The 24,029-nt window shown below is 38.2% G+C and overlaps 2 protein-coding genes across 2 annotated transcripts; both read right to left on the bottom strand.

The window, feature by feature from the left end:
• Positions 1-1,260: 1,260 nt before the first annotated feature.
• LOC107718446 (sideroflexin-5-like) lies at positions 1,261-12,776 on the bottom strand. Its single transcript, XM_016525517.1, has 10 exons — positions 12,759-12,776; positions 8,881-9,000; positions 8,729-8,782; positions 8,588-8,644; positions 8,099-8,164; positions 7,249-7,339; positions 5,438-5,553; positions 5,252-5,337; positions 2,111-2,228; positions 1,261-1,275 (listed from the first exon to the last, which is right to left on the bottom strand). Exons 1-10 carry the CDS (start codon positions 12,774-12,776, stop codon positions 1,261-1,263), a joined length of 741 nt encoding a protein of 246 aa, XP_016381003.1.
• On the bottom strand, positions 10,916-22,818 carry LOC107718445 (uncharacterized; the record flags this gene model as incomplete). The annotated part of the gene is made up of 5 exons (XM_016525516.1): positions 10,916-13,139; positions 14,003-14,123; positions 15,164-18,103; positions 20,644-21,376; positions 22,307-22,818. Coding segments are annotated over 5 exons (4,564 nt in total), but the record flags the coding sequence as incomplete, so codon positions are not given.
• Between the last annotated feature and the right edge of the window lie 1,211 nt (positions 22,819-24,029).

Here is a 24,029-nt window from a genome sequence, read left to right as displayed (position 1 = left end):
GAACACACAAGACCAAGAAAAGCACTATTTATTTAATGTTATTAGTCATGATATTCTAAACCTAACTGCAGAGAACCTGACCATGTGAGTGTGGTGATTGTGAATTAAGGATGAATTAAACAGGTCAGCAAGTAATCTACACCCAGGACTGAACAGTTGTTAAACATACCTCTGCTGGAATTATCCAATGTTTGAGACATGCATCACCTTTAAGAAGAAATCATCTTATATATGACTATGTCTTTCTCTCGCTCTTTTTTATTTTATTTTTTGGAAGAAATTGTATTTAAAACTAACAATGAAGTGAATTTTCACAAGTCAATATTTTTAATTCTGATTATTTTGTTGTTTGTTTGTATAGTCGGTTACTAAAATTGACATTTTTATTAATTTAAACATGATGTTGCCTAACATGCTAAATTCATCCAAAAAAAAAAAGAAAAGAAGTTCCAAATGCTTTAAGACATGCTGATGAAATTGGTGGCAGCTTTTGGTAATTATAGCTACTAGATTGAAATAAGTTAAGTAATGTGAGGAATCAGTTTACCAGCCAGTTTTAACATGAGCCATCCTGTACCCACAGCATAGAGGCAAGAGTGTATGTGTCTGTAAATAATGGTCTCTGTATCTAAAGGAGTGTAGGAATTGGTGTTAAAGAGTGTTCGAGTGTAACAGGATGAGTGAGTGTGTGTGTGTGTGTGTGTGTGTGTGTGTGAGTGATTTGCATGATGTCATTCAGTAGGCTGACTGGTAAATACAGGCTGATGTATGCTGGTTTCTCTGTAACAGCTCCTTGAGTCATAAACTAAAGCGAATGTTTGCCAATTTACACATTAGCTTCTTTATAGTGTTCCTTCATCTCATTTTCAAGCAAAACATGATCAAAAATGTCCATAATTAATAAAGATGTTTCAGAGCAAGCAGTTCACACCTAATTGTTCCCCAAAAGAAGATATCACAAAAACTTCAGTAACTTTTTTTAACCTACGAAAAAGAATTTACCCTTTTAAAATGTTTGCACACACACACACACACACACACACACACACTCAGACAAGATTTTTTTTTTGTTGCATACTGAATCAGTTGCAGTGGAAACATTGATCTTATAACAAATTACTGAATATATGACTGCCATTACAAGTGTATTACAGTGAGCAGTGCATGTACTACAAGTAATTATACCAACAATGGAACAAAGAAAGAATTTTCAATTACATTTTTATTAAAAATTTATGTTTTCTCTGAATATGAGAATAGTTAAGCCAGACCCGTCTGTCACAGGACAGATCAGTTTCATAGACCTGATTTTAGTCCATACTGTCCAATTGTTTTGCCTTTATAGGATAGTTTTGTGCTCACAGGAACTCTCATTCTCATATAAATTAAAGAATTAAAAAATATTTTTCTCTTGATTTTGAAATTAAAGCAAAAGCTGACAAAAGGAAGGTATAAGCACTAATCTTACCCTCATTAATGCAGTCATGTGCATGTTGTGCAACTGTGTATGGCAGTCCTGCACGGTTAATGATTCTACATGCGGCTTCATGTCATGTCTCTCCTCACTACTGCTCACTGTGATCTGTTCCCGTGACAACCAGATAGAAAAACACACAGGTCCATAAAGTGTGCCATGTCTTTCCAGCCTCGAGCATTTTTCACAGTCAAAACTGACACTTCAGCCATCATAAAAAGCTCAAATGAAGCAGCGAGCACTGGTAAATATCCAAACCAGGGCCAAAACTTGCAATATTTTGCTCAGAAACAGATGGCAATGAGTGTGTGAGGCAGAATCTGAAACAGACATCCTGTGAGGTGTGAAAGGGTGGGGGGGACAGGAGTGGAGTTTTTAGGGAGCGTTCGTCTGGAACCCTTGGAAAAGTGTAAAGAGGGAGCGAGAGAGTGAGAGGAGAGGAGGAGGGGAGGGGTGGGAGAGGAATAGAAGTAGTTGGCAGCACATATGTCTGCAGTTCAGTAACCATATGGATGAACAGCTTAATAAACACCATTTTAAACCATAACCGTCTTCATGGCAGACAAAGAGAAGGGACGGAGAGAAAGTGAGAGGGAGAGTGCGAGCGGATGGAGGGAGGCGTGTGCGTGTGCTCACCTGACTGTTTTGGGGGAACAGGCTGATGGCAACAGGCAGCGCTAGGCCGAACGCGCAGAGACACACCATGCTGTGAACAGGCAGCCCGAGACGAGAGTGCTTCTGCAGCAGAGGGAGCCTAACGTATAAACACCCACAAAATACATTATTGGTGCATTATTGGTAGAAAGCACCAAAAGCGGGAGCATTCCCGCCATTTTTGTTATTAAAGGCGCTCGCTGACACTTTCAAACTGCTGTATGTGATTGCTCTCTGACACCTCCCCTCCCTCCCTGGCCTCAGTGCGTGTGGGGGTTTGTGGGATAGCGTGCTCTGCAGGAGTCCTCCAGAGCAGTCCTGCTTTAATGAAGGCAGCGACTGCCTAATGATAACTTCATCAACACATACGCATGATGAGCTTTAATTGGCTACCAGAAACTCTCTCTCTCTCTGTGTATGTTTGGGAGAGAAACGGAACGGGGGAAAGGATCAAAGTATGTTAAAGAGCTTTTATCATGTCCATCAACTGCTCTAAATAAATCACCACACTCATCCGTCACTCTCCCGTGAAGAGGTCAAAGCTGAACTGAAGTGACATATAGTAAACAACAGTGCTGCCTTTAAATGAAACGTATCATATTATAGGGATGCACAATATTTATTTTCATGTTACGACCAATAACCAGTAAGTGCCAGATATTACAATTCTATTAAAAAATTAAATAAACACTAAAAACTAAAATCCATTTAAAATGCTACATATACATTTAGCTTACAAAAAAAAAAAAGATATTCATCTTGAGATTGGCTAAAGATTACATTTAAGAGTGTTATTAAATTATTAGCGTTTATGAAGATTAACCTTAAGGGGGCATTAGATGGCAAAGGTAATCTAAATGTAAAAATAGAATTAATCAAATAATTTTTGGTAACACTTTACTTGAAGCCTGTATGTATAATGCATTTTAAAGGTATTCATATTGTAATTCATTATATATTTTGATAATTAATTGTAAGTTAAAATGCATTATAATATTTGCAGATTCCTTGTTACATCTGAAATTGGTAGTTTGTCATGTACTTTAATGCATTAAAATTTCTAAAGATGCACCAATGAATTGATAAGTATTATAATGTATTATAATATTATATTTACAATTATTCATGAGATCATACAATGCATTATAAGGTACATTTGAAGTCATAATTAATGCATTAACATACTTTTATAATGCACTATATATAAATACTTCAAGTAAAGTGTTTCCAATTTTTTTATACTCCAAAAAAATACATTTTAAAAATCTTGATACAGTGCAAATCACTACAAGACTTATTGGTAGTTAATCCCTATAAGAATAACATCTGAAAGAAGCAATTAAGTTCATAAATGTCAATTTTTTTATTATTTGTATTTTTTTAATGTTGTTAAATTTCTATTGGCAAATAAGCACCGTAGTTACATTTATTTGCTTGGTTATGTTTAAAGCTTAAATTATTTTTTTTTAATTACATGTATTTAAAATTTCCTCTAGATCATTTCATGTGACACTGTTGTGTCTTGCAAGCCAGACTGAAACCATTTTTCCTACTTTAATGCAAAAACACCGTCACTGACTGTTTAGCAAAGCAGCTGTCTTCGTTTTCGGACACAGCTAGAGTGATAGTTGAAAGGTTTAAGCACCACACATATATCACACAGACTCCTCTCAGCGCTCTAATTAATCAAGGATAGCCCTGGCCCTCAGCCCCACCCTCAAAGCAGTGACCCTCCTGCAGCCCTGTTCTTGCTCCATTGAGAGCCAGTGAGGGTGAGCTGACAGGCAGCATAGCAGAGGACAACTCACCATTTACTGCCGCTCACACACAGACACACCTACACACACGCACATAGCCGCACACACACCTGCGAATCAGAGCAGGAAGAATTTGAGGAGGTCATAAAACCCATTGAATTCTGGTGAAGAGTCGATCAACAGAAATGTGCATTTTGCATTTTATAATTTGATATAAAAGGAATTATATTATCAGCATAATTTGAGTGAAAAGTAAAAAAAAACAACTAAAGTTTAAATGCTTAAATGCAAGAAAATCAGGTTTTAAGGTGGACTTTTGGACTCCAATGCCACATAGGATGGCTAGACAGATTTTAAATCAATTTTGTCATCATATTAAATGTGTATCATTTCTTTTCCTCAGTGAACCACAAAAGGAAACCGTGCAAACATTTTGGGGTTAGTAAGATTAATTAATGTTTTTGAATGAAGGCTACTGATCAAAAATGTGATAAAAAATACAGTAAAAGTAGTAATATTGTGATATAATATATACATATATTTTAATATATTATAAAATGACATTTAGACCTGTGATTGCATAGCTGAATTTTCAGCAGCCATAACTCCAGTTTTTAGTGTCATATGATCGTTCAGAAATGATCAAATTCTTTGTCAAATGTCTTTACTGCCACTTTTGATCAATTTAATGCTTCCTTGCTGAATAAAAGTATTAATTTCTTTCAAAGAAAAAAATCTTACTGACCCTTTTGAACTGTACCATATTTAGAACAATGTTGACCTTAGTCCATGCGACTTGTGCACTTTATTTTAAGTCTTTTGTAGTCCTACGATTTCTGTAAGGAAAAGGCTGAAATTTAAGCTATGATTCACTGATAGATCTCATAACTAAGGGTTTTATAACCAGGCATGGTCTGCCACATTTTATTCTAAGCATATTAACACCTTAGCATTCCTGTAAAATTAGCCTAAAACGCCTAAAACATGCAGTGTACCGCAGGCCGTACAGTGAAACGCTAACAGTTTAAAATTAGACAACTTAAGAACATTGAATATAGCATATTGTATGGACGACTATATACCATATTTTGAAGTTGACAGCCAAATATCTCCTTTTGTTGTCTATGTAAGAAGTAAAATTGTAAGAAGTTGGTATAATTTATGGTTATGTAAATGATGACAATTTTCATTTTTGGGTGAACTGTTCCTTTAAACACATACAAAAAGTTGTGATCACATCAAACTGAAATACTAATATACCAGGACAGATGGTGCATATGGGTGTGTAATTTCTGCGGTAAACTGTGTGATGGTGCTGTAAAAATAACTCAAGTCTGAAATGTCAAATTCACAGAACTCCTCTGACCTCTCCAGCATGGCCATTATTAAAGGTGGCAGCAAGAGAACAGGCATGGGCAGCACGACACGTGTCAGGGATGTCTCCATCAGAGCCTGAACAAAAAGACATTTATCAGTCCAGACCTCACAATAGGACTGCACAAAAGCTGACAGTAACCTTTCACCTTACACGTGGAAATGGATCCATACTCACATGCCTGGCAGCCAGCTTTGAGGTGCCCACCACATTGCCTTTGTCGTCCAGTACGCTGATGCCCTCTGACAGCTCAGTGTGGCGCATCAGCAAAACATTACACACGTTGGCACTTGCTAAATGAAGGGAGAGCTGCAGTTAGAAAACAGGACGATCACAAAAAGAATTCCATCTGATGCCCAACTTTTCCTTATTTGGATCCAGTGAGAGAGAATCACGAGAATTGGACTCTTGTTAGTCTTTGCAAGCAGATTACAATCTCTCTCTCTCTCACACACACACACACACACACACATCAATACATACATACATACATAATTATATAGACATTTTTTAACATATTATACCTTGACATGGAAACAGTTTTTAACATTAAAAATGTGTATCACTTCTAAATATGTGGTCACATCACAAATTTTATAGACAGTTTGCTAGATGGTGGGTGACACATCTTACCGCAATCTCCCATGCTATATATAATAAAAATACTACAGAACGAACACAATAAAATAGTAATAATCTGTCAGAGTCACCACCTGTGAATATTAAAATAAAAGCAATCAACACTGGAAAACATTCTTGATCTGGAATGTCGGTGCTAAGAGGGGTTAACTGGATATAAAACAAATAGTTTCATATAGTCATGTCAAAGTGCACACATGAATTACAAGCGGAAAAATGATTAGAATAATGATTTACTTCCTGGCATTATCATTTGTGGCATGTGGTGAGATTGGTGTGGGTGTGTGTGAGGGAGAGAGAAAGAAAGAGAGAAATAAAGAGAGCCTGAAGCATTTTTAATTTACAGGCCTTGTGTTGTGAGTTATCAGTGTTCAGTGCTGCAGTGTTGTGGGGCTGAGTTAATTGGCTGAGTAAACAGCTATTCACCTCTGAGGGGTTCAGACCCAGGCCAATTAAACACACACACAGAATCAAAAATGAAGAACAAAGAAACATAAACAAACGCATACTGAATTTTATATGAAGGAGGTCCTGCTTTATGTCACCTATAGAGGCAAAAACCATCTTAAAATATCTTTATAAAGGTTCTAAATTCAAGATGTCCTTTTGAGCTAAAAAAAAAAAAAAGATAAATTTGAATTTTACTTAAAATGTATATAAATGCTAATCCAAAATATTTCAAGGAAAATTTCAAACACTTTTGTCTCAACTGCGTTTCATTAGCTGCATTTAATTGCCTTTCATAACTAAACACTAAAACAACAACAACAACATGGTGGCTTGGAGACAGGGAACTCAGTGCTAACACAGAGAGCACTTTAGGCCTAATTAACCAATTAGAGAGTGGCAGCCGAGAGCTAACAAGGTCCCGTTACCCCAGCCCAGAGAGGTGAGGGGGAACCTGCTGATTTAATTAAAGGGGTGGGGGACGAAAACAATTTAATTACAGCCAAGCATCCCCAAGGCACTGTGGGACAGTCTCCCTCAGCCCCTCTGGACCTGTTTGAGCTTCAGAACGCTAAGGGAACACTGAGATAACATTTCAGCAGCAGCCCCCTCTGACAACAGGATCAGTCAAAACACAACACGTTAATACACAACAATAAACAAACGCTTGTGGTTTAATGAAAGTCTGAATAAATGCTCATTTAGAAATTGAGTGTCATTACAAATGCAAAGACGTGAGCTGCATGCATTAATTAATATCGTGCATTACTCGATCGTTTTATGCTTTAATAATCAGCAATTTAGCAAGACCGCATGACAGGATGCTTGATTGGGACAGATTAAGTAGTGCATGCCAGAAAATCAACACATACATAAACATGCTCTTGCACACATGCACATACCAACGGCAGGGAACGGGATGAACCTTTGGACCAGGATTCTTGTAGCTGGACTGAAATGCTCAGCTCTTTTAATAAGAAGATTCAGCCCCACCTGTGCACACATTCAATTACATTAATTTCACTATTTATTTAAAATAAAATAAAATGTTTTTAAATAAACATTTATACACATACTTTTCAAAAGTTTGATGTCAATAATAGTTGTTTTATAGCCCATATATAACACATGAAGTCAAAAACGTAATGGTGACAATACACATTTGTTTTCATAGTGACCTTAAAAACACGTAACTCCCAGTGGGGCTTCATGACAGGTCATGACAGGCTATGCTAAGTTGTTTCTCGTCTTGCCTTGTGAGCTTCTGGTCATCTCTATGAGCTCCAGTTAAAGGCCCGTCTAACAAACATCTGAGAAGCAAACCCATTCACATCCCTTCCCTTCCCTGCAGGGGTCTTCAGAGGGATTGTAGTTTTAATTAGTGCCCCCCTCCCATATTTCTCGCAGGCATGGGGCCATTTGTAGTTGTCGTCACCATGGTTCTGCTTGTCATGCCCCTGGGCATCAAACTGCCACCCAGCAGGGCAGCTAATTGGCTCTAGAGGACACAGGGGGCGTGACTAGAAGGATATGCAATTCAGCAATGTGAAATACAGCAAAGGGCTCTCATTTGATGCTATCAGCCTCCATCAGTTCGCTTATTAAATTTAAATTCATAGAATACTAGAAAAGTCATGAATAATATTTTTCTCTGTTAGGGTTAAATGGCAATTCAAAATGTAATGATTAAAAGAGAATTCTTTCTACACATCAAATTACATAATACAGTTTTGTGTATGCATGTGAACTCACCGCAATAGTAACGGCACTGCTGACTGCACCAAGGTAACCCTGGAAAAACTTTGACATTGGCGTGGGCTGAAAACATAAAAAAAAAAAAAATTAATAAAATTAATTCATATGACATATTTAGTAACACTTTCTATGATGCCTGTATATATAATGCATTATAAGTGCACTCTTATTCATTATAATGCATGCACTTCACAATAAGGTCTTATTTTTTTAAAAGTATTAGTCAACATTAAATAATCTTTTGTTGATCAGAGCATATTTTCTGCAAAATGTAAAAGCTAGTGGAAAAATTCTCTTGGGTTTTTGTCGAGGGAATCAGGGTGATGTTAACTTCTGTGTTGGCCTACAAAAATGCATCATCCCTGCAAGGCTCTATTTTTCTTTTTCATTACCTTTTAATGATAATTTTACATTATATGTGAACATAAAATATGCCATGCCATCAACATATGTACTGGTCAAAATTACATTGCTAATACACCACACCTTAGTCGCATTACGGTTGCAGTAGTTGACACAGGCGTTGTGGCTCTGGTTCAGCCACTGTGAGAAAGACAGTGAGACTGAGTTCATAGTAAACAGAGCTTAGACTGATATTTTATCTGTAAAGACCAGAAAAGCACATACCTGCCAGAAGATGGTGGAAGCAAATGTCTGATTGGGTAAAAGGAGGCCCACAACCTATAAATGGAGGAGTAATTTACAAGAAGTGTTTTAAACTTTACATTTGGTGGCCTGGAAAAGAAGGAAATGTTGAATATCTTTTCACAATGACCTACCACTGGAGTACCAAAGGGCACAAAACCTGAAAGGAAAAGGAGAAACGTGTGCCAACACAAAGAAAATGAAGGAGATGATTTCAGAAGAAAATGAACCCTTGATCCAATAATGGAGTCACACTAAGACTGTAATTTTGACATTTGAATAGACTGGATCAGGCCACAGAAGTACATTTCATGTCATGTTTGGTTTAATGATCAGGATTATAGACTCTCATATGACATTATGACTTTATTACTGACCTTTAACACATTAATAAAATCCTCATTACTCATACAAGATAGAATGGTTCAGCGGTAGCCATCATGATTGTCAGGCAGGCCTCTCCCTTACTGTTCTCTCTTTAAATAGTGGTGTTAACTATATATATATATATATATATATATATAAATTGACGTTTTGGGACAATTCGAACACATATTCATTTAAAATGCTGACCCACTATTTGAGGCTATACTACTGTATTTCTGCCGATAATCTAAAAATGTGTTTGACGTATTCTAAGCAACAACATTAATCCTTATCTCATTTTCCAAAAATGATATCACCAACAGAGGTCACTGTTCATGCGACTTAAACAAGGAGTGAGGGCGGAAGAAACAAACACTGCAGTGAACTGTTTGGTTTTGATTTGGTTTTAGCGAGGAAAATAAACAGCTCTTTTGAGCTGCAAAAGGCGATTTCTTCTCAAACAATTCAGTTGAAACACTCTTCCTCCAAACCCGTCTGCAGTGAGCCTTAAGAAATCAACCAGATGCAAAAACGCAAGTCTCACATTCTGTGTCCGGCTGTTGTTTACCTGATCAAACCGAGACTCGCCGAGTCTAAACGGAGGGTACTCAGTCGATTCAGGCATGGCAGGTGTTTCCCAGATGCACAGTGCAGTCAGTAAGGCAGTTTTACTGAGATCTGAAAGTTGCGTAGAGGTCCCTCAGTGTGGTCGAGTCATCCGTATCGATGCATTTTGGGTAATGTTGTTTTCTAACAGGTCAAAGGATATGTGTGCTGAATTACGTTTAGTTTAAAAATTTGCCATGAACGTCAGTGAATCGTTGTTTTTCTTTCATTAATAAATTAGGGAATAAATTGGTTCAGTTTAGTCATTATGACCTTGTTACTGTACAGGGTGTGTGATTTGATCATAGAATGGATACAATTTGTATCTATAATGTATTTACCCAAGATAGTCATTCCTCAAATAGCTTGTCTACATGCTGTGCAGTATTAATTTTGTTGAAAATTATGTTCTCCTATCAGTATCCTCTAAAAATATCAGGACCTAATTCAGTGCGAGCAAATCTAAATCTTTTTAGCATATTTGTTTGACTAATGGTGTGACTGAAAGCTAAATATGTAATCTAATTACTGAGGCAAATGTCATTTGGGTTTAGTTTGAATTACATTTAAAACTAAAACAATTACATTTAGTGCTCCATATACTAGTGTTGAAATAGTGGTTTAATTTTGAGACCCATGAGAGCTTTGTCTTCACGTCAAATAAGGACAGTCAGAGATGCATCCCAAAGTGAAAAGTTTATTTCATCAACAGAGACCTTTTCTTAGCAGAGATGCTTAAGAGCACGCCAAAAGTCAATTGAACACCTCTCAGATGAGGCATTTGATAAATAGAATACTTCACAACCTCCAGTGGACACTCATGTAACTACACCCTGAACATCCAATCAAACAGCACCTCAGGGAAGCACTTCAAATATTTTGCATCTAAAACAAATGGTTCCACTGAACATACTCATAATGTTCAGTGCTTAAATGCTACTTGATACGTGAGGTTAATTTAAGCCATTCTTATCTTGACTGTGACAGGAATCCACTGAAATTTACACCAAAGAAGGAAAAATTGAGCCTATTATAGTCTTGAGAATGAGGATTCAGGCATCAAGCTGCTTACTGATGCATTCCTTCAACTTTAAAATAAACCCTTTGCAATTCTTTAAAAAAATATTTAGGTTTTAAATGACCTTAAAAGAAAAAGAGAAAGACATTCCAGACCTCTAAAAATAAAATGAAATGTAGTTTAGTAAACACAAGTTTTTATTTGCAAGTTCCAGAGTTCGTACTACATAAAAATGTAGCTTTGATTATCATCTTCACCATTAAAAGCATACAAATCTTCTTCTACACACACATCTCATGACATCTCATGATAACATTCAGCCAAGGGCACTTGAACACATCTTCTTACTAGGCTGCAGGCTGTGTGTGTGTTGGTTAATATTTATATAAACTGCTGTTCAACACAGTGGCATCCTAAACAAATATTTCATATTACATTCCATCTGTTTAGACCTAGAAAAGTATGAATCTCTTAAATTCTGCAAAAGCCTGGCCTTCACATCTATTGCTTTCTATTACTACTGACCTTAAGAAATCACGATGTACACAAACAGCATTTAAAGGAAATGAGAGACGAAAAATGAACGGATTGTACAGACCTTCAGACCACCCAAAAGAAAAGGTGACAAAAGACCTGGCCACAAAGCAAAATATAATAATAAAAAAATAGATATTTGCACGATTAAAATGTAACGTTCTTGAAAAACTGTAAACTTTTACGTTAAGCCTTAATCAATGAACATTCATTAATCCACCTACAAATGTCTGATAGACAAACCTTCAGTGCACACGAGTCCTTAAGTGCTTCTACTCACAGCAATATGTTATTGATAGATCTTGAGCTTTCTAGCAGGGACTAGCACTGAAACAACATGAATATCCTGTGTTTAGAGGATGATCAGTCTGTGCAGTGAACGTGTGTTTGACTACGTGCACTTCCTAAGCTGTTGAGAAAGAACGGTTGTAAATGCCTCGGTGTGAGGTCTAAAAGTGCTGCGGCCTACGCCTCTATCACACATCTACATATAGTGCTACATTGTACACAGACAGTGGCAACACTGATTGTGGCGACATCATAGAAACACCAGAATTACATTGCAGTAACATTAACAGAGCCGTTGCGGTATTGAGAATACTGTAACGTTAATTTAGAGCAAATCAATTCTGGCATTTGCTGTTTTCATGGCTCTCGTTCTCTATTCAGATCCATTTGTTCATTTCGATACCTAACAGTCTTGGGAAAGTTTAACTTGAAACACTCCTCCGCCATTAGTTTTGTAATATAATGTGCAATCTAATTAAAAGTGGGGAGTTCAGCGAGAACAGAATGGAGAAAATACTGTATGATAAGGCAGCATTTGGCATTTTGTCAGAGTGGCATATATGCAATGAATACAGTATATATCCCATTCATTACACCTGAAAGCACTGGCAGCGATGTACGTGCATTGGCTCAAGCAAAGGAAGGGAGAGGAAGGACACTGACCTACAAACCGAAGCTAGAAGGTCAGTTGGTGTGAGCCTCTACCCTTAAGCTCTTAAGTAAAGTGCGGAAGACATGTAGGGAGGCACAAGCCGATTCGAAACTGGCTGATTCTGTCCTCTTTCCTGCTTTCTACGACTCAAGCTCCATCTCGCACACTTTCAAGTGATCTCAAAATCGTTCTTTTGTTCTCTGTTCCAGCAGCTGAACATTACATGTTAAAACGTGATAGAACAAACAAAAGATAAATCGATGTTTTTCTTCGTGCATTAAAAACCATTCACACTAGCACTAGAAGACTGGCATGTCACAGTCATGCCTTCCTTTCGATTGACAGGTGGTTTTGGTACATAGCTGGACTGGCTTGTGACATGTCTAGTGAGTGAATAACAGCTGACACATGTCAAAATGGATCTTACCAGCTTTAAAGTTTAGCAGCAGAGTGCCAACCTTTAACCATCAATGCAAACCTGCAGTGCATACGGACCCCAGTAGAGGCCCGGGTATTTTTGGACACAGTTAAGAACACCAAATCTATACCCTCTCCTCCAGACCCATCACCTAGCGCCAGATAGCTCTCTACATTTATATGGTTGCTGTAGCAGTGCAGGGTTGTGACATCCACCTAGGATTTGTTGAAGGATAGTGAAGGCGTTTGTTGTATCATTTCATCTTGGGGCGGACCTGCAGCAGCGTGGGGGTCTGCTCCATGATGCGTACAAGAAGCGTGTCGATGTAATCCTCTAGATCTTTGATCAGAAACTTCATCTTCTTTAGCTCGGTCTCGCGCTTCTCCAGCAGTGCCCCTCGCTTCTCGTACTCCTCCCGCTCCTGCCTGAGCTCAGTATCCCGCTGGATCAGCAAATTCACCAGCTCGCTGTGGTTCAGGTGATAGTACGAGCCTCCTCCCTCCACTAGCGGCTAAAACAAGAAAGACAAGAAAAGATTTACATTACACTAAATATTTTGAAGTTGATAAAAAAAAAAAGTCACTTCTGGATTATATTTGATTTGTGATCATGTTAATGAAAGAATTATTGTAAGTAGTACTAGTAGTAGTAACTGAATCAGTAGGTGCACATTTAATTTGATTAATATTTAAACATGTTAATTTTAGCTAATTAATTTACTAAGCTTTCATCTAAATATTCAAGTAAAAAATATCATGTCTGAGCATAATACATTTCTACAAAAATATCACGGTTTCTACAAATATATTAATCAGCACAACTGTTTTCAACATTGATAAGAAATGCACCGAATCAGCATATTAGAATGATTTCTGAAGGATCATGTGACACTGAAGACTGGAGTAATGAAGCTGAAAATTCAGCTTTGCCATCACAGTATTAAATTACATTTTAAAATGTATTAAAATAGAAAACAGTCATTTAAAAAAGTAAACCCTATTTCTAATTACTACTGTTTTTACTCTTTTTTTTTTTCTTTTTTTTTATCAAATAAAAGCAGCTTTGGTAAGCATATGAGACATCTTACAAAAATATTTTAAAAAGCTGCCCCCAAATTTTTGAACTGTAGTGTAAATGTGGGGAAATTATATCTAATATTTTTTAGATAAATATTACAATAATATTATTTTTAATAATGATCAGAGTAGGAAAACAGTTGTAATCGCACTGTATTTAGAAGCCAATAAGGAGATCAAGTGCATGACAAGTGAAAGCTGACTAAATGTTTTTAGGTTCATCAGTGTCAATTAATTAAATGCGATCTGTTTACTCAGATTTATCTACAAAGTGGACTGCTTTATACTCATGCAGTACCTTCTTGTCAGCATCCTGGCCTGTTCGTCCTGAGTGGATGGTGGATTTAAGCTTCTCTAGTACTGAGCGACCCTCTGACCTTTTCTCGTCAGGAGGTGTCAATGGCTTCACTGGGTGTGGACTAAAAGACAATGACGTGTCAAGATTAGATGGGGAAGAGTGCTAAAAACAATGGTGACAGCTTAATATAAAGAGTTAATGAATTTATTCACAGCAGCACACCAATTAAGATGTTTTCATGAAAAGTTCTGAGAGAAAAGAGATCTCAAGAACACAATAAATGCTATCTTCAGTGACCATCCTACAGCCCCAGATGCATTAAGGGTAATTGAGTCAAAAAATATGAAAGAAACAACCAAGCCCCTGAAATCATAGAAACTAAAAATGTACTTAGGCAAGCTTCCTGTGGACTGAACAACGCACACTCACAGCTCACTAGGTTAACACCTGCTAATTGAAGCGAGGCTCCCCCATCTCTACTGTAGGATCCACAAGAGAGTGTGAGCCTATGTGTGACTGTCCATGGAGAAATCAGGAGACATGCTGCTACCACAAACAAATTAACACAAGAGAGAATATGTGGATGAAGGGGAAGAGTCACCCTGCAACCCGAGAAAGTGAAGCGCATTGATGGCTGCATATAATAAGACATCCCAAAAGACACCTTGCCCAACCCCATAACACCATTTTCACAAGAAACATACCTCACACCACATTTGCAGAAATAGGAACTCTGTAGTTACTGAAACTGGCAAGATATCAATGGTAGATGCATGTAGAACCTCAGTTTATGATGCTGTAGCCCATACGTAGTCCAGCACCAAAATAATTTCTAGCATGGATGGACCATATATTGGTGGTCTTATCTCTATCACCCAATAAATGGTACATTTTAATGGTATCTGTGCAATATATTTAAGCAAAATATAAATAATCGTTATCAGCATTGGCCAAAATTTCCATTTCCGAGTAGAAATTTTCAGTTTCAGTAATTACAGATTTTACCTTTAAACATCACTGAAGACAATTGCAAAGTAGAATGAAAGTGACTGGTGAGCCCAAGGAATTTAAAAAAAGTTCTTGATCACTGCAAGATCAAGACCTTGAGGAATCAACCTCGGTCTCTCATGACAACTACAACCAAGCTAATTGAGACCTCACCTGCTCTGATGATCAGATGTCTGTGTTTTATCCTGGAGAAAAGGATTGTATGCTGTAGAATTCACAGGCTGCATAGTAGGAAGAGGAGCAGCAGGTTCTGGATGTGGCAATGACTCCACTGTGGTAGGGGGAATTGTGGGGAAGGGGAATAGCTGGGGCAGAGTATTAGTGTCTACTGCTACATGTGGTGTTGAGGAAGCTACAGGTGAAAGGTCGAACAAAGAAGATGTAAAGTTAAGATTATGATCATGCCTTGAAGCCACTGTTGGCTGGTCGAAGGGTGAAGGGGCTGATGGCTGGGGTAAAGGGGGCCAGTGCACTGGAAATGAGACAGGTGTCACAGAATGTTGAACAGCTGGAGTTGTCCACAAATCAGTATTTACGTCTAGACTCTCTGCTGGTTTAGGATTTGGTTCCAGGTCATTGTGAGTTTCTGCAGATTCAGGGTTTGCAACAGGACCTTTGCTAGTACAAAGAAGGTGCGTTTCAGTTGGCTGGGGTACAAAGATGTTTTTCAGGTCAGAATCAGTTACGACAAAGTCCTGAGTGATACCGGAGGTTTGTCCTGATGAACAATTAGATACAAATACATTAGAATCAGTCAACTGGACTAAATGAAAGTTGTCCTCTGATTCATTCCCAAAAGATTCTAAATTAAAGGATCCATCATTTGGGCAGGTTTTACACTCATCTACCAGACATGTGTCTGTATCTAATGGCGCAAGCTGAGCCTCAAGTTCTGCTATCATTTCTGAGGTAACAACAATTGGCGACATATCTTTGGGAAAGTCATATTTCTCAACAATTTCCCCTGAAGGGTTGCACTGTAGCACTGCTTCGTCAAAATCTGACTTTATCGTGTTCTCAGATGAAGTATTGTGTGAGGAGGCTGGTTTTGGTGTAAAGGTGTGAGTTTCTGGGAGGAGGTCCAATAAGCAATTATTTGGTAGAACATTCAGTGGAGATTCTTGTTTTGGCAAGGCTTCTGGAGAAGAAATAATGTTTTCTGCTATGACCTGATCTTGCCTACAACCCATTTCTGGTACGCCTTTTACAGATATGTCATCTTGTGACACAACATTAGGGATATGGTTTGGCAAGGATTCAAATTTTGAAGTGTCTTCCTCAGACAGATCATGTCTTGGTTTCACTTCCTTTGTGAGCTCTAAGCTAGGAGAAACTGGGAAATCCTGTTGAGATACACAAGCAAGATACTGGTCTGAATCTGCACTCTTGTACAGGCTGTGGAGAAGCACTCTACCAGGTGAGAGCACCGAGTTTGGATCTGATGCATCCTCCCCTGTCCCTGTTCTAATTCCAGTGGTGGGATGGAGATGTCCTACAGGAACTGTTGGTCTATTAGAATGCATTATTTCTTCCTCTTCACTAATGGTGCTAAGTTGCCTTACCAGGTAATCTTTCGTAAATGGACAGGTTTGCAATTCACTGACTTTCTCTTTGTCTTCCTGCATGTCATTAGACATGGATTTTGAGAGTACTGGAAAGGAAGGGCCGTCAATTAGGTTCTCAGGAACAAAGTCTCCGATTTCGGAACAGATATCTTTACTACTGACACCCTCTAAGAGACCATTTCCTGATTCATTCTGAAGCATGGTGTCCATAACTACATACGTTTTCCTTCCGTTCTTCACTGGCAAAGCAGGTGATACTAGAGAACTCTGTTCTGATTGAACATGGAATACTGAATACTCAGTGGCTTCAACTAGGGACTTTCCACTTACCGCCACATTTTGAATGAGTGAGGCATCTGATCTCCAAAATTCTTCATTGGATTGTATTATATTACTTTGAATGATGTCAGCCTGTGGAGAAAGACGGTGCTCAATAGACTGGTGGTCTTGGTCTCCACCTAAGGAATCAGGTATCACAGTTGACTGTTCCAGGGTGTCACATGAGCTGTTGTCTCTACAGAGTTGCATAGGATCCTCATGCACTGTCACAGACTCAATATCTTTAGCAAACTCTAGCATTTCAGGCCTCTGTGATATTTCAGGACTCACAGACACCCCCTCTGAAAATTCAAAGGAGATACTAGGAGGAAGGTCAACAGTGTCTGCTTCTGATACTGTTGGCCGTGTGACATCTGATTTGGCATTTTGTTTGTTCTTTGGGCGGCCTTCAAGAGTTGTGTCATCAGCACTGTCTTCATTATTGGAGCGGGTTGACAGTGCAGGATAAGGGCATGCAAGTGTATTCAGTTCAGAAAACTCTAAACTGGAATTTTCGGGTAAGGAGATTTCGGATGAATTAAGATCAAATTCTGGGAAGCCATGCGCCACATGAGCAGTGAGGTCAGGCTTGTTAGAACTTGAGCAAATATAATTAACATCCCTTCCTGAAACTTGAGGTGTGTCAGCAGCAGTTTCCTTAGATGTCTCTACAGTACTTGCTGAAGCAGTTTGTCCTAAATCAGTTGGGTAATTTGTATCCGACACCATTAAGTCACCCAAAGCACCTGAGGGCTCTTGATTATTTGTTTTCATAAGGAGAGCAGGGGGTGTAACCGCATTCGTTGTTTCATTCACCTCCTCTGACTTCAATATGTCCTTAGCAAAATGTTCAAAGTCATCCTTTTCTGTCGGCCCCTCGAAGTGATCAAATGAGATATCTATTTGGGAAGGTCCTTTTTGGTTTCCAGTCCTTAGAAAATCTGGGGTGGCATTACCGCCAGGCTGCGAGTGGGTTGAGCTAAAGAGAGAAGGCACATCAGGAGTTAAAGGAGCAGCAGAATGAAGCTCCTGAAAGAAAGGATTCTGCTGTTTGTGTGGGAGGAATGGATTGGCATCAAAAAGGGGTGGGGGAGAAGTGAAGGGATTAGCATTTTTGTCAGCCATACTCTGTGAAGGGTCATTAAAGGTCAAGGGTACAATGGGACAGATTGTACTGGCACTTGAGTCTGACGGAGGAGACACCAGTGGGCTGTGAAAGGAAGGTATATAAAGTGCACACCATTAATGACTGTGGCCACCATTAAACCCTTAAAAACGGCGAGAAACATAGATGGCCAAGAGCAATAACCAATGACCTTCACCGTCCAAAATACAAAATCCTTCAGACAAGAGTGACTAGTGTCCCACAGCACTGCATGTGTACTAATTGTGCACAATGCTACTTTAAACAAAACAACAACAAAATAAATTAATTAATTAATTAAAAAAAAAAAAACTCTAAATAGAGGTCATTTAGCCAACAGGCTAAATAACTGTGTTAAAACTGTGCTGTTGTGCTCGAAATACTATACTCATATCATATTTAGCAGTGTACACACTCTGGATAGTATGCTTCATATATATATATATATATATATATATATATATATGTATATATATGTGTGTGTGTGTGTGTGTGTGTGTTATATATTGATGATATTCTACGGTGAAATTTGCAGAATAAAATCAGAGCACACAAGGTCAGGCAGATTCCCACAGTGCAATGGCAAACATCTGCATATGCACATGATAATAGGTCACATGATAATGCCTCAATATACTACAGTTTAATAAATTTTGTGTACTGTTTCAAAGAAAAAAACATGCAGTAGTACCATGTAATGTGGCAGTCAGTATGATTCAAGATAGTATTTCAAACACAGTGTCTGGCTAGACTTGCTCTACTCTGAGACGTGTAGAAATGGCATAACAATCACCCAACTATATCAGAGGGAGAGGTGAGAGGCAGAAAAAAGAAAGACCGAGCAAACAAGACTTTTAAAAACCGACATCTATGCCCATATAGTTAAGATCATACACAAACTAAATCACTTTTCGCTTCAAGGAAGTAAACATAAGAGAGCATGTGATTGGTTGGGGTATTTGACATGTTCCAGTAGCTGAACTTCAATGACAATTCTATTAAATCATTTGAACTGTATGTCGCAGAGTTAACAAAAAAAATGCAAGAAGCCAGTTGCTTAGGAAAAGATTAACAATAGTTGTGAGCTAAACTGCATTTTAAATGGTGATTGTCAAAATAAAACTGTTTTTATGTTAGGTCAAGGCTTAATCTGTGTCCATTTAATAGGTCATTAGTCAAAGATTTAGCCTGTTATGGGACATTACATGGGTGAATAATAACTTGATCAGTATAGATTATATTCTCTTTGAGGTCTATTTGTGTAAACACATTTATCTCACTCCCATCAGGATTTCGAGGGACTCTTTTCAAATGATTGCATCGCAGAAATAGCACTGCTATTTGCAGAATTTTTGTGTTTTGCTGTGTAATCCTACCATAAACCATGGTCTAAGTATTTCATTTTGATCTCAACAAGCAAAAGGCATTTTTGCGTCTTTGACAGACTATGCTAAAATATGGTGCTTTTTGTAGGGTCATTCCAAACCAATGTAAAGCAAGAGCCCTTCCTAAAGGCCCTTAGCGAAGTATGCAGAAGACGGTCATTTCAATTAAGACTTTTGCCGTTTATGACAACACAACCCTAGTAGGGTCATTTTAAAAGCTGAGGTCTTGCTTGGAATTTCAAAACCCAAGACACAAAAGAACAATACTGGAAGAAAAAGTTGTATTCGCCTGTTTTTTGACAAATAGGACTTAAAATAAAGTGTCAATGGCGTCTTCACACATGTACCACATGTACAGATATGAGCTGTAAAGCTGCTCTCTTCTAAATAATCTCACTTCAAGTGCCCTACAGAGCGAGTACAACATAATGATGCTCACTGTGGAATTTGTCCTAAGACATCAGCAGGAAACTTCAACATGAGATTAATTTGATACGCCTGGAATTCACAGATCTTAATTAGCAAATATTGCTTTCTTTTCCCCCCTCTAGTTTGCATTTTTGCTGATAAATTGAAGATGTGACATAATTGCAAGCTCTCCCAATTAACGCAGGGATTTTATGAATATGCAAAATCCTAGAGGGTCTTGTATCTGTTTATGATCATGTGTGTGCACATATCTGTTGACACAGCATGAAGAGGTGTTTCCCTGCTTTACAAAAACCCAAACCAAAGCTCTGAAAAAAAAAAGATCAGAGTGTGATCTACCATCACCCATGAAAAAAGAAAATATTTACCAAACAATGGACGGCATACACACCTACAACAGAAACAAAAATGTAGTTATACTGGTTTAGGTCAATGACAGAATTAAACTGAGTGACTCCTCCCATTCATAGCGAACACAAACACTCCCACACATATTTAGATCCATCTGTCTGCAATACAAAAATGGCATTTGCTGATTAAAATGGAGAAATCAAATGTTGGTATTAAGGAAGAACAAGTGTGAAAGAGAGAGGGAGAAGAGAGAGAAAGAAATAGAAACAACTCAAGAGTTCAGGTTTCCAGGCAACGCCTCCCTCTGCAATGCAGATGCTGAAACTAGATCTCTGGCTGCATGTCACAATGTTCACTCTTACTGAACCACAAATACAAACACACACACACACATGCTTCTATTTAGCATTTCTATCATAAATATGGCAAATATAAGTTTACCTGGGTTTACTGTGCGAGTCCTTGGAGCTGAACCATCCTTTATGTTTGACTTCTACAAGTGGTTGAGCATGTTCTGCTTCCTCTTTGCTTGCGATTGGTCCTTTCCCAGCCGAATCACCTTTCCCATGTGAGAACAGGCCCCTCCTTTTCTTGCTCTGAGTCTCTGTCTCTCCAGCAGGTATCACTGTTTTCATCTCCACCTCATCTGTAACTCTTCCAGCTTGCTCTAATGCTGCTACAATGGCGGCTTTTTCTTCCTCTCCAGGTTTATCAAAGGACCAGCGACGGCCATCCACAGGGCCGCCGCTCTGCTTTTCTTCTTCACGGTGAGAGAGGTTCTGTAGGGAGAGAGAGGAGCCCTTCTGAAGCACCCCAAGGACTGGGAGCAGGGGCTCGGGCCTTGGCTTTGACTCGGACTTGGGTAGCTGTGTCTTTTGGGATTTCGGTTGATTTGAGTCGGTTTTCTGGGGCTTAGCTAGCAGCGTGGTTGCCTGTGGTTGACCTGACTTTTGAGTTATTGGTTTGGTTAACTCTGGCTGAGGTTGCTGTAATATGAGTGATGGTGGGTGGTGAGTGAGAGGAGATGTTTCCACCGGATTCCCGTTCACGCACACTGAAGGAAGCAGAATAGGGGTGTCGTACTCTGACGTCAGAGAATGAGGCACTGGTAAGCTGATGTCGTACATCACATGTCTGACAGGAGACACCTGTGGTGAGGGAGCCACTGTGTGTTCTGAAAGAGAAAGAGCTTTACTGGTTTCTTACATTTGTGATGTAATAAAAGAAACAACAGATATTTTCTTCCATATTTTGACATTTATCGGAGTGAAAAATTATCGTAAAAGAAAAAATGTAGTGTGTGGACTTAATTCTGTGCATCAGTTGTTGATTGGATGGAGGCAGATCTGAATTCGAACTTGTAAGAATGGGCGGAGTTTAAGTAGACTAAATGACTGGAGAGTCCAGCATATGTCACCAGAGAGAAGTATGTAGTTTCACCGAAAGGTCGAGTTATAACATTTTGATGAAAAATTAAGCAAAAAAAATAGTTTATTTATTAAAAAATAATCAAAACTGAATTCCCCTTTCATGCTGAATTTTCTGGGTTCAATACAATTTAAGCTCAGTCAGTGGCACTTGAGACATAATATTGAATATTCACTGTACCCTTGATTTTATTTAATTTTTTTAAAGAAAATGAGGGGTCAGTCTAAATTTGTTTTTAATTTGTTTCTTGAACTTTAAATCATGTTAATGTGTTCTAGCAAACCCCAAAAATAAAATTATGAACCTAAATAAGCATATTATGGGCACTTTAATATGTGTATTATTTGAGCTGTAAAACTGTTTAGTGTTTTAGGATTTACAACATTACGTTGTCATGACAGCAAAGTGGTAAAAATGAACATGTAAATGAGCTATTTTTTTCTAACATAAGTTTTTTTTATGGCTCAACTTCTAAAAACAGAAAGTATTTTAATATTTATAGATTTACCCCATTCACTTGTAAAAACAAGTAAGCTTGTTTTAACCCAGATGAGCTTTTTTGTTTGTTTGTTTTTAAAGAAAAGCAGTGGAAATAAATTTTTATATCAATTGAGTTTAACTTGTACTGAACATAGAACATAAAATAAAAAAACAAGACAAATGTTGTTGTGCATACCTGGACTGTTGTCTGCAGTCAGGTTGCTGCTGTTACTCGGAGAGTTGGACAGATCTGAGACCACCACGCTGATACCTGCCGTCGGGCTAAGGCTGCCGCCACGCGATGAAGACTCGCTGCTCTCGGAGCCCAGTGACGTGCTTGAACGCGTGTCTGAAGACTTCCTCAACCTCCCACGCAGGAAAAAACTTCTCATCTTACTCCTGCGGGCCTCCCCACCTTCATCATCCTCGTAGTCTTCCTCACCACCCCCATCGCTTGGCAGCCGCCCCCGCATGCGTTCCAGTGTTCCGTATCCTCCAGGGACGATAGCGGAAGAGGAATCTTCTTCACTACGGCGCTTCTTAGCTCTCATGCGTTCTCTGAGCTTGTCAAAAGCAGAACGAGGTTTGTCCTTCATGGAAAGGTCGTACATGCTGGCCGTCAGGTTGTGCCGAGTGAACTGCACGGTCAGCTGAAGCTCCCCTCGTTCTTTCTCCTTTTTGCCAGTTTTAGAATGCAGCCGGTACCACCTATGAACAATAATGAGTAAAGAAAACTGTTAAATGGATTCCCAAAAGAAAGTAAGCGAAACTATATCTTATAACTCTTTATAGTAAACAAGAGCAATACAATAAGGAGGAACAGCACAACTCAAGAAAAGCACAACAGTTTATACATTTCCAAATAGCCTTCGGCTAAGCTAGATGTCATTTCAGCTATGAATGCCAACCTTGCATTTTTTTTTTTTTACTGTATTAGTATTTAATTTGTACATTGTAAAACCTTTCCCCATTCAGAAATTGGCAGTTCTGTATTCTGCAATGTTAATGTTTTTAATTAGAGCTGTACAGTATATTACATATATTTCTTAAATATTTACATGTATGTGTGTGTATTTATATATACACATATATATACACAGTACACACACTATTATCTAAACACAAACTTTTATTTTAGATATGATTAATCGATTTGACAGCCCTATTTTTAATATAGTTCAACTTGAAACCAAAGCTAAACTGAGGAAGACGCATATCTTGATTAAAGTATGAATCCTGACAACAATCCTCAAAAAACATCATAAGGTTTGGTTCAAAGGAGAGCCTCAGGGTATCTACACCAAAATTATATTAACATTGGCTGCATTTTTTTATAATTCATTTTTGTAGCAATGCACAATTGCAGATATTGGAATTTTTTTTATTTATGATATATACATATATATATATATATATATATATATATATTAGGGCTGGTAATTTAACGCATTAATTCATTACGGTGAAAAATAGCATGTTAACATTATTAACGCATTTAACGCACTTACCCCGCCCCAGACCTATGTGGGTCATCTGACATTTCATACAGCTGATTGTTAACAAATATGAGGCAGGGCAACAACTCACTGTGTGATGGAGCCCAGAGAACGTAGTTAGAATGTTCCTAAAATTCAAGATATGGGACAAAGGTACCCCTGTTTGCGTTTTTGTCTCATATTTACATCATATAGTTAAGCAATATCACATGAGCAATAGGCTAAGTGCAATATCACGCGAGTGCAAATGTGATACTGATCTTATACAACAGTTCAGTAAGTAAGAAGTTAATATTGTGTTATTTTAAACAAAATGTTTTCTGTTTTGCTCAATTTTGCCAACGAAAATATAAAGACAAAGCAGAATTGTTCGTCTCCGAGCAACACACAGCGGCATTTCATTTCTTAATGCACGTTTTGAAC

Source organism: Sinocyclocheilus rhinocerous, unplaced genomic scaffold (assembly GCF_001515625.1).
Source record: "Sinocyclocheilus rhinocerous isolate Xijiao unplaced genomic scaffold, SAMN03320098_v1.1 scaffold5931, whole genome shotgun sequence".
Classification (NCBI taxonomy): Eukaryota; Metazoa; Chordata; class Actinopteri; order Cypriniformes; family Cyprinidae; genus Sinocyclocheilus; species Sinocyclocheilus rhinocerous.
This window is presented reverse-complemented; position numbering and strand designations above follow the sequence as displayed.